Below are 14341 nucleotides of genomic sequence, written 5' to 3' on the forward strand. Positions count from 1 at the left end.
TTCTGGCGGTTTCCCAAGCGCGCTGCGCATGCGCTACCATCAACGTTGATGGTCCGCCAATCCGGGAACTTCGTAGCGAACCAGCTGGCGAACTGGTGCGCCGCAACCAGGGGACTCGAACGTAGTTCAACAAGCAGGTTCGGTGCCTCGGCACGACGAGTCCCCATTGGCACTCGCACGTGGATCGTCGTCAGCGGTGGTTTCGCGCGCGCGTTACGGTCCTCACAGCAGAGTCACCGTTCACGCCGGGTGGCCTTTTCCAACGTAGTCGCATAGAAACCACCCTTAATGTGTACACGTTTTTATTTTTCAAATCAATTGTAACCGTTTTTCCAGAAAGTGCCGGTCTTGTCGTGAGAAACTATCTTGAGAGATTTTTAGTTTTTTTTTGGTGCAATTCTTTTGGTGTACTAATTGGGATTACATCACAATCAATAGTGCAACGTCGGAAAAAAACACAGGACGAAACAAAGATAATTCAGGTGAATAAAAAGTAGAAATCGTTAATTAGTGTTGAAACGTCTTTGTTTTATATAGAATAAACGGAATTTTGTCTGAGATGTTCCATTATTATTAATTATACAGATACCTGACCGCTATTGTGTTCTATCGATATGAAACTAGAAATTTATTACTTTAATATTGAATGTGATATTGAACCACATTTTTTCTTTAGCCCTCAGAAGTGATTATTCTTCAAGTGACTATTCACGTTCCACTTTTCTTCGATCGGTCTATTTTCGATCAACGTTCCGTCTGCCGTTATTTCTTTTGAAAATAGCTCGCTTATATATGTAATGAATGTGTTCGCGATGTGTGTGTGTATATATATATATATATATATATATATATATATGTAATGTATATATATGGTATCTTGCAATTATATGTACATATAGTTGCAAGATAACTCGTAAAACAGTTATCGGTTCGTGCGCCGGTATACGGTCATTTTTAATGCATACATCCTGTATATAAATGTGTTATTGTCTCCCGTATATAAATGTATGAATTTTGGAAAAGCTCAATTAGAAAACATTGATAGCATTGTTATTTAATTGCTATCTTAATTGCTCGTTACGGCATATCGCTTGAAACTTTGGGTTCATAGTTTCGTGAAATTACACAAAATATACAATATGTTAGAATTATCATTATTTCATCATCTTCGCTCTAACTTGCTGAGTCATTTTGCTTCCTTTTTGTCCTTTAAGCTCGGTTCATGTAAATCGTAAGTAAATACAAGTTTTCTCGCAAGAATTTGACTGTTCACATTGGCAGAAGTTGGACCAAACTAGGATTCTACCAATACGTGATTTTCGAAATGCAAAGTGCTTGTGTAAACCGGACTTTGACTATAGAGAAAAACGTGAATAGATTCCATTGGTCCTTCGACACGAAACTAATATTCCGAAAATCCTGCGTCGTATCGCGACAGGATCCTAGAGGTTTTTTTTCTTTTTTTTTGTACTGGCGCACAAGACCGATCACTTTTTTACGACTACCTTGCAGTACTGTAGATGTATAGATGTATGCACATGTATATATATATATATATATATATATATATAAGCTGGCTATTTTATTATTATCATTATTATTATTAGTATTATTATTATTTTCAAAAGAACCGATATTTCCGGTGGAATTATGAAGTGAGGAACGAACAAAACAGGATCGTGCTTCTCTCGAACGTGCAAAATTTATGTACAGCCTGTGGCACAATTACGAGACATCGCAGACTTCTTGAAATGCTCCAAACCAATTTGAGAAAAACAAAATATGCAAAAATGAACATTCGCAAATTTCAATAAGCTAATGCAAATGTGTTTTTATTATACAAAATACAATACTAAGAAAATTGCAGTGCGGTTTTATCTTGCTTTTTAATCGTCACGGGTGATTTCCAAGTGTCACACGTGCAACGCGCAAACGATATATCGATCTCAATCCATTTAAACGACTACACCACGACGAGATAATAATGATCGCGTATGCGGTCACTTTATCCTTGGAAAGTGCATGAAGAGTTTCCGATTATGACGGAAAGGGAAGAGAAAAGGAAAAACACTGTCACTGTTTCGCACGTTTACCCCTGTAATATTAGCGACATCGAGATGCAACCGCGATAAAGTTGGATGCACCACGTCGCGCGCGGACGACGCTTTATAGCGTGCGCTTTCCTGGATCCCCGCTCGTCCGATATGCGATCTATACGATCGGCCGGCACGAAACGGCCGGCGGCGTCTCGACTGAGAAATCCGATTTGTGTGCAACGGACGTGAGCATTCAGCATGCGTGTGGAACCGCGTGGCGCGCAAATTTGCGCGCGCAGGAAATTCTGTTTATGCGAATCCGGAGATGGCGCGTGGCCATCTTGCACACAGTCCGTAAAAACCGTCTGCTTCTTCTCTCAGCTGTCCTTTCCTCTTACCTCCCTGTCCTCTTCCCCGTTCAACGGCCTGATCGTGTCGACGGCGACAAAGGGCCGTCACGACGACCGGGGCACGTGGTTCTTCGATGTTTATTAATAAACCTCGAGACGGTTGGCTGACGATTTTGTCGAGCCAGAGCGTTTAGTAACGGGCGCAGGTGATAAGCGCTCCTTGAAAGACTACTCGGAATGGTAAGGTAATTGTTCCAATAAAACTCTGAATATACTTATTAAAGATTATACACTTATTGAACGAAATATTTATATGTGTAAAAATCTAGGAGCTAAAGTAAAACCTAAAATATTTGATTATGTGTAAAAATCTAGGAGCTAAAGTAAAACCTAAAATATTTGAAAATATCTTAAAAAATATTTAAAAGAAATTTGAAAAATTTTTACGTTTAATATTTGCATATCTATAATAATTATTTATTGAACAAATATTGATCATTGAAAGTCTTTGATTATTGGAACAGTTATCTTATTCGTGGTCCGTGGACGATGATAGAGATATTCTTTTCCTTGTTTTTTTTTCTCCCTCTCTCTCTCTTTCTCTCTCTCTCTCTCTCTCTCTCTCTCTCTCTCATTACGTGTATCCATGTGACATAGTAAATTAAACGTAATGATCACGCAGAATCGTGGAAAGTTATAAAGTCTTCAAGATTTTAGATAGGAATATAAAGGTCAAGATTTGCAAGATTTGAAAGAGTTGTGCATAATTTATATTCATGTTTTAAAAAACACGATGATGTAAGACTTCTGAAAACACTTTAAATAGAAATAAAAAAAAAAAAAAAAAAAAAAGTATAGAGAGAGAGAGAGAGAGAGAGAGAGAGAGTTCGATCGTTCGCTTCTCTCGAGAAGCCGCGCGGAAGAAACTTCGCGCAAGTTTACACAGGAACGTGGAAGCTATTTGCTCCGCGAAAGTTTGCTACAATTTTTCTATTCGATGCCGTATCTCGGAAAGTAACGGGATAATCCAGCTGAGAGATCGAGTTATGCTAATGTTCTCTTTCGGCTGTTTACTAACTTTCGACGATTTTTATGAATTACCACATAAGACTGATATTGCAAGATGGAATTAATATTCTATGTAGAAAGAGATTTTGGGATTTTCAGAGTCGTCGCGATTCAAAAAATAAAAAATGTATGTCTTGGCTCGTTTTGTCGAATTATGTGCTCGATGTTCTCTCGGCAGTTTACTCATTTTCGTGAATCGTTTTATACAACAGTTGCAAAACAATTGATATTCCGCGTACGTAAACATTCTTCTAGACGAAGAATTTTTAGATGTTCAGTCGTTGTAACTAAGAAGAATTGACAATATACTTGGCTTGTTTTATAACGAGAGAGAAAGAGAGAGAGAGAGATTGATTACTGAGAATGAATGAAATCCGATATCTTGCGCTATATGCAACAAGCTCGCGTTAGCCGAGATGTTTACATATGACATTTGCATCGCAAAATATTTTGTAAGAATACATATAGCACAATTGCGGTTTCTGGCTATCTCTTGTCACAGTCGTTAATTTCTCTAATAGCACATAACAGAAGAAAAGTGTTTCTTGCTCAAGAGATTCTGTTGCGGCGATTCTTTAACAATGTATTATTTTCTCAAGTCGGTATCTCTCTCTCTCTCTGTCTCTGATATAGAAAAAGAAAAAAAAACAAGCCACGTAATTTTCACGCTATCGACTGACAAGTAGCGCATAACGCTCTTCGAACGCGAACCGCGTACACATACCGCCAATGCCAACGTATAACTTTCAGCAGACGTACACGCTTATTGTCAATCGTGCTTCAACAAGTGTTTCTGCACGAGATGCAAACAATTTGATAATGACGTTATCGGCCAAGTGGCGGGGTTTGTCGTGTGCGATCGTACGCTTGTCGTGGCGAATTTTTCGCGGAAAGACGCGACAACGTGTTAACGCGTTAATTAACTCGCGGAAGAAAGAAATTTAATACACAAAGCTTCGAATCGATAATCGTTGCCGCGTCGTTCGCGTGTGAAATTTTCACTCTTGAGAATTTTCAAGAAACAGAATTTTTTGTCTCAATAAAAAGAAACTAAAACAATCTCGTTAATATAACAATTGAAAAGAGTGCGAAGACATATCTTCGGCTTGTTTCGCATCTCTCACTAGCGCACCAGCAATTTAACTCGCGTGTTACACCCAACATCTTTTCTCGAAAACCTGACGAAAGCCATACGCGTCCGAGTATATATGTATATATATATATATATATATATATATATGTACATATTTTATGTTTTTCGAAAGTCTCTCTGGACCTCCGCGACTTTGGCCGAGGAGATATTTTCGTGACTTTCGCGCGAAGCGCATGGCAATCAGCCAGTGCTGAACGCACACGCCGGATGTGCACGATCGAAATCCGATGACGACAATAATTTCGACGAGAACTTTGTCCCTTAAGGGCAGACAAGGGCGACCGAGGAATACACGCGCGTGCGTACGTTCTTCCCCGCGCACCGCGGGGTGTCTACGCACTTCACGTGTGAGCTCTTAAGCCAGTGCCTCTCAAACGTGGAGATTTATGGATTTTATTCCCTTAATGTCTCGCGAAATGATTGTCTAACAAGATACATTTGTTTTTTTTTTACAAATTATTGCCATTCTGATTCTAAAAGCGAATTGAATTTACTACCGCGCGTTGAACGAACACGCTTCTAGATAAACAATGTTTCGCGATTAGCGCGAGTACAGGTCGAAAGAGTTCATCGAAATTTTCGCGATCGAGGAGAGAGAATCCCGATTGTGCCTCCGCCGCGCGCCGTATGCTTCCACCGGCTTTACCAGCCAGCCGGTATGCGCGGCCATTGTTTCTACCCTCCGCCGGGCCTCTTATTACGCGAAGGGTTGAAACCGCTTCTGCCGGCATCAATATTGGCCGACACTGCACTTTCACCGTGGCAAACGTTTAGAACAAATACGGCAAAATGAGAGGTAGCAAGTTCGATCAATTCGTGCATGGTTTGACTTACTGAAAAATGTCTGCTTCAAGTTTGCGGGAAACGCGGGAAAAGTAGTAGTCAGAAATTCACACTTCACATCAGCACTTTTCACTTTTGACAAATTGTTGGAACAATTTTACTTTGGAGACACTCACACACACACATACACACACACACGTAAAGTTGTCCTTGGGAGAAAACGCTCGATAACGACGTTGCTCGATACAAACGTGATTTGGTCTACGAAATATTTTATTTATTTATTTACATTGGAGAATAACCTTCTAGACATAAAAATAAGAAACGAATATTTAAGAAGACTTTGAAGAAAAAATTGTTTCTCGATGTTTGTGGATGCCTGAGGTTTTTGACCATGTGAAGTATATAGGAGCTAGAATTTTATCTAGGCTAGAATACAAGATAGCAAAGGAAGTGAGGACGATGCGCGTGTGTGTGCGTAGCAACACACAACAATCTGACCATATAGCGCGCTGCACCGGTTTTCTGTTGCAGCTGCCCGGTTTTAGGGGATCTCTCGAACAGGAATAAGGAACGGTTGTGCCGCCTAAGTACTAGTAGGAGAGAGTGGGGAGGAAAAGGGACGACGAGGAGAGTAGGCGGGGGTTGTTGCAAAGGGGTCCTTCTCTGGTAGGGCCCCTGGCAGTACACAATGCGCCTGAGTAAGAAACAGAGAATTCAGAGACGGCGAGGCAAAGAGAGGGGAGAGAAAGAAGGGCCCTCTCTCTCTCTCTCTCTCTCTCTTTCACCATCGGCACCGAGCAAGTTATAGACTTGAAAGACGCGACGCACACTAAAATATGCCCTACTACCTGACGGTCTTTCGACCGTTTTCGTTCTCTTCACTTCACAAATCTGGTTCCTTTTTTAAAAAGAAGTAAGAGAGAGAGAGATATATATATATATAGACAGAGGTCAGGGTTCCATCTCGTTTTCTTCTTCCTCAGTGTGGAATAAACCACTTACTTTGTGTTGTACTATCGGACGCGTCGACGAACATCGAAGCAGAATTTTTCCGTCGGCATATGAAGTCGATTTTCTACACGAAAGATAGTTTTTTTTTCTTTTTTAATCTGTTCCTTTGTGCTCAAAGAGAGTTATCAATTCGTGCGACGGTATGGAAAGAGAAAAGGTAGACAAAAATAAGACGTACATCGAGCGAAACTGGAAGACTTGATCGTCCCTCGTTCGCTCTTGCGACGCGTACGCAACTACAGGAAGCCGCAGACTGTACATCCGCGCGTGCGTGCCACGTTGCATCATCGTATCGCACGGTATTTTTTTCCAGATATTTAATGCATTGCATTATTTATTTTCATCGATGTGTTATTTTAATGTTGATTTTATCGCGAAACTCGCGATCTCTCGCACATGCAAGAGAACAATTATTTCGAACGCGTTGCGTCTTACACCCCCGATTTCTGTATTTGCTGCAACTAACTTGCTCCTACAAATACATCGAATCTCGGTTATTTGAAGAGAAATCATACGTTGCCGTGAAAAGTAATTTCTTTCTCGAGAAAATCTCTTTAATACCGCGTATATATTTCTCGAATCTAATTGATTAGATATGAATCGGTTGCTTGTTAGTTGCATTCAGAACTCGAAATGGAAGTTAATGTGATTTCACATTTGGCTGTACAATGCGTATTTTCTCAAGTTCTGCTTAGCGCCCAAGTGGCACCGTCTGCCTTTTGTACAAGGATATCCGTGTGTGTCTATTTCACTCAATTACGATTCCCTTTCACTGACTAGCGCGAGCGAGCTGCGCGCTTAACAAAATTCCTCAGCGGTATCATCTTTCGTTGTTTTTCCCTCGTTGAGAGGATCGACATTGTGGCATCGCCGATGCGACACACTCAACCAAACGCATCGTTACAGCGCGCTCGATTTGCTTACGCGCGCTAAAATGGCAATTGTCACGAAATTCACACGCACGCACGCACGCACGCACACACACACACACACACACCTACGCGAGGAGAAAGTGCGGGTAGGTCTTCAACCCTCGCGAGGGTTGAGGATCTGATTTTTTCAACGCAACTTTCTAAATCGCACACGTGCGACCCCTTTAATTAGAAGACGTAGCTGAGTTAGACAGCGACGCGGTATACAAATTAATTCTTCCGTAACAAACATGCCGCGAGAGCACAATGTAGACCGTCATTAATGACTGTACTCGATTTCAGCGAAGCTTTTTAATACGTTGTGTGACGTAATTTGACATTTACACGTTCCTCACGCTGTTCTCGCGAGGATGTAAATGTTAATAAGTTTGGACAATGAGAAAAAAAACGTGCTAGGAGTGCTTACCACTCTATTTCACGTAAACGAAATGAAAGAAAATCCTCTCCGAGTGTGCGTACTTCAATCATCGTTTTCGCGTAGGAGAAAGAAACACCGTTTAAATCTGGCGTAAAGACAAAAATATATACGTATCGATTTCATTCAAAATATTTTCTTCTCTTTAAAACGAGCACACGTATCACGTGTGAAAGTTTTATAAGGAAGCTTTACGCTTGCGGACAGCAGTCAGTTTTTGTTCTCAGTAACAACGTAATTAAGATTTCACAATGGGAACACTTGGAACTTCGTGTTTGGAGTTTATTTTAAGTCGTCGTTCTATATTTTTCTTGTAAAAATAAAATATATTTTTCGTGCAAAAATAAAATACAATTTCTTCGGAAATTGCAATTCAATTAGAGAACGTGACGGCAACTCCGATGGTTTCTTTAAATCACACAGACTCTCCTCTATTTTTCGTATCTACTTTGATTTCTGTAAATTTGTCTTTTTGGTTGGTTTTAATTGTAAAATTTTTCTCTGATTTTTCTCACAGAATAGACGGTTTAAATGCTGGACGGCTCGAGGTGTAATTAACGTTGATCGAGTATCAAAGAAAGTGTCAAGATTGAGCAAGTCGTTCTTCCGTCCGGCGGTGAACTCGCCAAATTTTGGAGGATGTTGATGCCGGGTGCGGCGGGTCTCGGGACGGTGGGCGCCGTGGGTGCGATGAGTCCCCCAGCGCCTGAAGAGTTGGTGCAAGGACTGGGAGCCTTGGCCGGAACGACGCCGCAGCAAAAAGACACGACATGGACGAAGCTCTTTGTCGGCGGTTTGCCGTATCACACGACCGATAAGAGTCTTCGGGAACACTTCAACGTTTACGGTGATATCGAGGAGGCAGTCGTAATTACAGATCGGCAGACTGGCAAAAGTCGAGGTTACGGCTTTGTAAGTAATTGCAACTGATTAAACAATTACATTTTCCGTATCGTTTTAAAAAAATCTTCGATCAAAACCTATGACTACAGTACTACTTTGTCGTACTTTTCATCTAAAATATATGAGAAATAAATGAAGTTTTCCTGAATGTAGAAAAACAAATATACAAAATATATTTAAGAAGAAACGCGCACTTTATGTAGTTTTGACGGAAGGAAATTGATTTTTATCTACGCAGGTGATTATGGGGGACAGACCTGCTGCGGAAAGAGCATGCAAAGACCCAAATCCAATCATCGACGGACGCAAAGCGAACGTTAATCTGGCCATTCTCGGAGCTAAACCCCGGGGTAATTTACAAACAAGTAAGTCTTAATTGTTAATTGTTTTTTTAGATCAAAAAGAAAAGATAGATCTAACTACAGAAATGGATGTTATGTAAGTGAATGGCGATCGATATTAAGATACCGAGGTTTTAATAAAAGCGTTCGATTTTTGCTTCGTTCGTGCACTTCGATTGCACATCTATCGAGGTTAAAGATGAACGAGAGAAACGGATTAAAGAGTCGTCCGAAAAATCGTCAGCACCCTACATCTTAAAATATCGCACTTTTCTCATCGTTTATTTGATCATTACACGCGAGAGTTATAAATTCGAGCGTCTTCTAAACGCGAGATTAAGAATCACGATTACGTTAATTTCGCCTACTGCGCTTTCCGTTTTATTTTCATAAGTTTCGTAGTGTTCGCGGCGTCATAGCTGGTCACGGGTTTTACGTTGTTGACACACTGCCAGATACCTAAAAACTCATTCGTCGCAATAATGCAATGCTCGTGTAATTTTGAAAGAGCGACACGTAGAATAACAAGTTTTGCCATGTCATTTGGAGACACGTTTTTATCGACAAATATATTCTCTCTTGATAAAAAAAAAACGTTGAATAAAGTCGATATATCAGACTATCGTTTGCTTGAATATTTTAATGACAAGTGCTACTCATTTTTATTACCAGTCTATATGCTGATCATTATTCACCATTCATCACTATTCATCTATACTGATTGATTTGTGTTTGCTTCGCGTAGCAAAGTCTGCTATTAAATGCAGTTTTAACAGTTTGCGGTGTCAGAGATATCGATAAAAATAATAGCGCGCGTTACAATTGTTTTTTACATCAAAAAAAAACCTTTACACATAAATATGCACGTGAGATAGAACGACTATCAGCCAAAAAGTAAAGCGTTTCCTGAGTCAAACGTGGCTCTCAGTGGCTTTCGGGCCAACATAGCTTGGAGATTCGAGACCTGTGCTAAAATTGCCGGCCAAAAGTGCCGCACTCGACTAGCTTTCCTTTTGTTTAAGCAGGAATTGTTTTCAATTTAATACCAAACAAGACGAGAAAGAAAAGAAAAAAGAGAGAGAGAGAGAAATAGAATTGTGTTTCTTTTTATAACAAAAAAAGATTTTACAATAAAACAAGAGTTCAAATTTCACGTGCGCATATTTTAATGCGTAATTCAAAAGCAAAACTTAAACGGTCAATATAATATACACGGATGTAATATCAACATACTACTAGGAATATTATTGTTTTTTTTTTGTACGTATGTACATCGCGTGGTGTAAAAATAAAACATATTCTCGATAGGGCAAACCTGATACATTTGGTTGCGTGGCTATTTCAAGTTTATTGCGCGCCGTAATGCATTTTCAGATAGCGAGCATGCCATCGGTACATCAGTTCGTTACGTATGCGCATTCTTTGTTTCTATTCACATGTGTGCCCTTTGACATCGCTGCGCGCGGCTACGTGAAAATGTAACGTAATAATTATTAAACGATCGTCTCGTAATGGTCGAGTAGGAATTGTAACCAGTACGAATGTTTGCGTATCGATCGATCGCGAGTTCTTTCTAGCCAGCTATTTGCTCATTAACGAAACAAAACAGAAATTATCACGATGAGAAATGTGCGAATTTTCGGTTATTTCTTCGAGAGAAAAAGACAGATGACACACTTGCTATTTTCGTAATGTTAATTTCGTATTACACCGTGTATATTGATTCTGCAGAATTTAACTGAAACTCTGACGTTATATTGATTCATAGTAATAATGAATAAAATATTGTACTAAAAGATGTAACACGTGACACAGATTTCTAACTGAAAAATTATGAATTATTCGAACCGCATTGGTTTGTTATCGTTTAAATTGATCTCGATAAATATTTCACGCGCAATTGGATGTACAATGACTTTTCGCTATTTTGCATAATACAATAAAGTAGTAGTTCTCTTTTCTCTCGCTTTCGTCTATTATAAGAACAAAATTCCCAACTTATCGCATACGTTCTTCATAAATGTTATCTCTCTGATTTACGTTTACAGATAAAATAGATTTAGATACAAGATACTATATCTACTTCAAGATAATTGAAATTTTTTTTTAGCAATAAAGATAACAAAAATAAAAAAGATGAGCGTGTGTAAAATTTATGCTTGATGATTTTAGCATTCCCGTTCACTGCAGGCATCCGGGCTGGTTATCCAGCGGTGCTTCCTGGACAATATGGGTGAGTCTACATTTATGTGCTTTGTCACGGGATATTAAGATACATGTCGTAACTGTAGTTAGTTCAAGAAAACTGACCTACACGTCAGGAAGAGAAGTTCCTCGCGATTGCTCGTTAGCCTCTGGCTTACGAAACCAAATTCTCTCGCTGCAAGTCGACGAAATCGCGATTATTTTTTTTTTCTTTGCCGTATCAGGATCGTCGTATTATCGCGCGCGCAAAGCAAACAAAAATTTTGTTCTAAATTAATCGCACAGCGGTGTTATATTGTGTGCGACGAGATTTTTTCTTTCTGTAACTTTGCGAACACACAAAGTTGCCGAAAGAAGTTCGGTTCTCTGTTCTTGCAGCGAGCAATATAACCGAATCAATCGTTTGTCGCGCGAGATTTTTCCGAAAATACACGAGGGGATGCGACGAGAAATTAATCGATAACGCGAGAAAGAATCGATAGCGCGACGTTTAAAAAAACCCAAAAAAAAAAAAAAAAAAAAAGTAAAAGGTACTCGCTTTAACGGAGTCGCACGGTCGAATAATTTTTGTACGAGCCTGTTTTAAAGACGCCATATATGTATATAACGTTTCAGCATCCTGACGCGCGCGCGTAAGGAGACGGGCAGAGAGTCCTTTCTCCGAGATCCTTGAGAGGGCCAAGAGCCGTTCTAAGGACCCCATAATAATGTGAAAGAGAGACAAAGACACGAAAAAGAAAGAAAAAAAAGAAAGAGAGAGAGGGAGAAAAAAAAGGGAAATGTATTAGTGATCGGTGAAAGAGAGAGAGAGAGAGAGAAAGGGAATGAGAGAGAGAAAGCGGCACACGCACACGAATCAGAAATCTACACGTATGAGTACCTACGAATTTCTTTCCAATGAAGTAGTGAAGATCTTCCGGGAGAATCGGCCTGTTCTTCTTCTCCTAATGTACTCTTTTGTTGATTGTGGTTTTTTTTGTTACTTTCTTGGTGAAACTTGACGTTGAAGTGATGACAATGATTGCGGTTGCTGAGAGATTTGCGATTGTTTGTTATTGGTTTTCACTTTTTTTTGTTTAATTTTACGTCTCTTCACTCTCTTCACACAATCTTTTTCTTTAATCAGCATAATATTAATAATGTCGATTGTAGTGATAAGTAATCGCGCACAGTAGCGATAGCCGGTTACCTCTTCGATTCGACAGTGTATCGTTTGACGGAACGCAACATAGTTTCGTATCAAGTAAAATGTTTCTCGATGATGTTATACTTCGATCTGATCTTCTTTTCATAAAAAATCTCAGAAAAAATATCAGAGACTATCACTGGTGAAATTATTATCTCAAAATTGTGTTTTAAACAAAACTTAGATAACGTAAAAAAATATAAAACTTTCGGAGCACAAATTTCAAAATACCGAGAACTTGCACAAGTTTTTCGAAATAAATAAAAACTATTAATTTTATAATTTATAATACACTACTACTTGGTTAATTAAATTGTGATGTTGAGTCTTTCTTGATTGATCGACGGTTTCTAATCAATAATTCATGATCGGAGATCAGCGAGCGGACGTTTTGTTCGTTTCTCTTTTTTTTCTCATCGGTGAGCTACGGTGAGCGCTTTTTTATTTTATGTCTAATGTTTATTAGAGTAGAGGAAAGTTCTTTTACTGTATTTTTATACACGTATAACGTATTTTTGAAAGACGTGTGTGTTTTGACAATTTGTTTACTTTTCTTAATTTTTTTATGCGCACATTAAACACCGTTTATCATTTCTATTTTGGTTTGCTTTGGTGGCGGGAATATTAAAAACAAAGCAAAGCATAAGTAAAAATGTAAAAATTAAAAATTGTTGAATTGTGCAGTGCTTCTTCTTGTGTTGAATTACTTTCAGTCGAAACGAATGAGGTACTTGATTAGAATAGGACTTGATTAGACTTTAACCAATTTTTTTTCTGGCAAAGAGCCTGACTTCCGCACGTATCTCTCGTCGAGAATTGAAGGAAACAACGTGATATGTGAACATAAACAGCAGAGAAAGACTTATATATATATATAAATTTAGAACTAGTTAGAAGATACCGTTAAATTAATGCAAACCAAGGAAGAAGCGTATCTGATCCATTCCGATCTGCTGGGAAACCGTCCGCGGCGGGGCCATTGCTTATAAATATTTAGTCTCTCGAGGTACGTAGACCGTGCAGACTTCTCGCGTTCGCTCGCCTAAAATTCCGTTTTCGCGATTTCGCGAGAAACGGAATTGTGGCGGCCGAACGCGCACGACAGCCTCGAAGATGAAGTAACGTTTCTCATCTCGGAGGGTTGTTGTCCGACGAGTTCGAAATTCAACAACTTGAACAAAAGAAGAATGTGCAACTTTGCGCGAACTCTCTGCGGAATTCTCTTCTTTCGAACTCTTTGCCGGAAATCGACCGACACCGAGACACGAACGATATTAATTTTTGATCGCTTGACGATCGATCCTATCGCGGTTTCACGTCGTTTGGCTCGGCGAGTGTTTTCAACGGCGCACGAAAATTTTATCCGAAATACGAGAACAATTTTTCCGAAAACACACGCGAATAATTTAGCTCGTTCTTAATCGTCTTTTAAATGTGTTTTCCCTATTGCGTGTGGGGAATTGTTGATTCTAGTTCTAAAAACCATAAGCGCGTTTAAACGAGAAACAAGAAATACATCGAACTGCGAAATTTAACATAATTTAACATCGTAAAAAAGATGTACGCGACGTTCGAACTAGAAAAATCGAGAGAAAAACGGACGAAAAATTGCAAAATTTACTTCTGCAAATCCGACACCGCCGAGAGAGTCGAGACAGAGGATAAGATGCACGAGATACGCTTCTCCTTGGAATGCAATGTGTTGTTGCGTAGATTCAAAGTGTCCCGTCGCGGAAATACGAACGCCCGTCGAGACTGTATAGGATATTCTCTAACCACTATAATATTAATAACCTTGTGTGTGTGAAAAAAAAGGCTTACACTACACTTGGTGTCGCTATTGGTGTTGTATTTTTTGGTGTTGTACGTGGGTGATTTTTTTCTTTTTGGACTTTCAAATAACACGGTGTAGCTCTCTCTGTCGTGACATATAATGGAACACATGGTGCAATCGT

General features: G+C 39.4%; 1 protein-coding gene across 2 annotated transcripts in view; it reads left to right on the plus strand.

Annotated features, from left to right (window-relative positions):
• Positions 1–121: 121 nt before the first annotated feature.
• The window catches only part of LOC109863817 (RNA-binding protein 24-like), a 27858-nt gene continuing 13638 nt past the window's right edge, over positions 122–14341 (plus strand). For both annotated transcript variants that reach the window (XM_020444396.1, XM_020444398.1), the window contains exons 1-4: positions 122–482; positions 8269–8663; positions 8893–9019; positions 11168–11228. In XM_020444396.1, the coding sequence (XP_020299985.1) occupies positions 8391–8663; positions 8893–9019; positions 11168–11228 (461 nt within the window). In that variant the 5' untranslated portion in view covers positions 122–482; positions 8269–8390. The remainder of the gene's footprint in view (positions 483–8268; positions 8664–8892; positions 9020–11167; positions 11229–14341) is intronic.

Source organism: Pseudomyrmex gracilis, unplaced genomic scaffold (assembly GCF_002006095.1).
Source record: "Pseudomyrmex gracilis isolate BER0280 unplaced genomic scaffold, ASM200609v1 scaffold_13, whole genome shotgun sequence".
In the NCBI taxonomy this organism is placed as follows: domain Eukaryota; kingdom Metazoa; phylum Arthropoda; class Insecta; order Hymenoptera; family Formicidae; genus Pseudomyrmex; species Pseudomyrmex gracilis.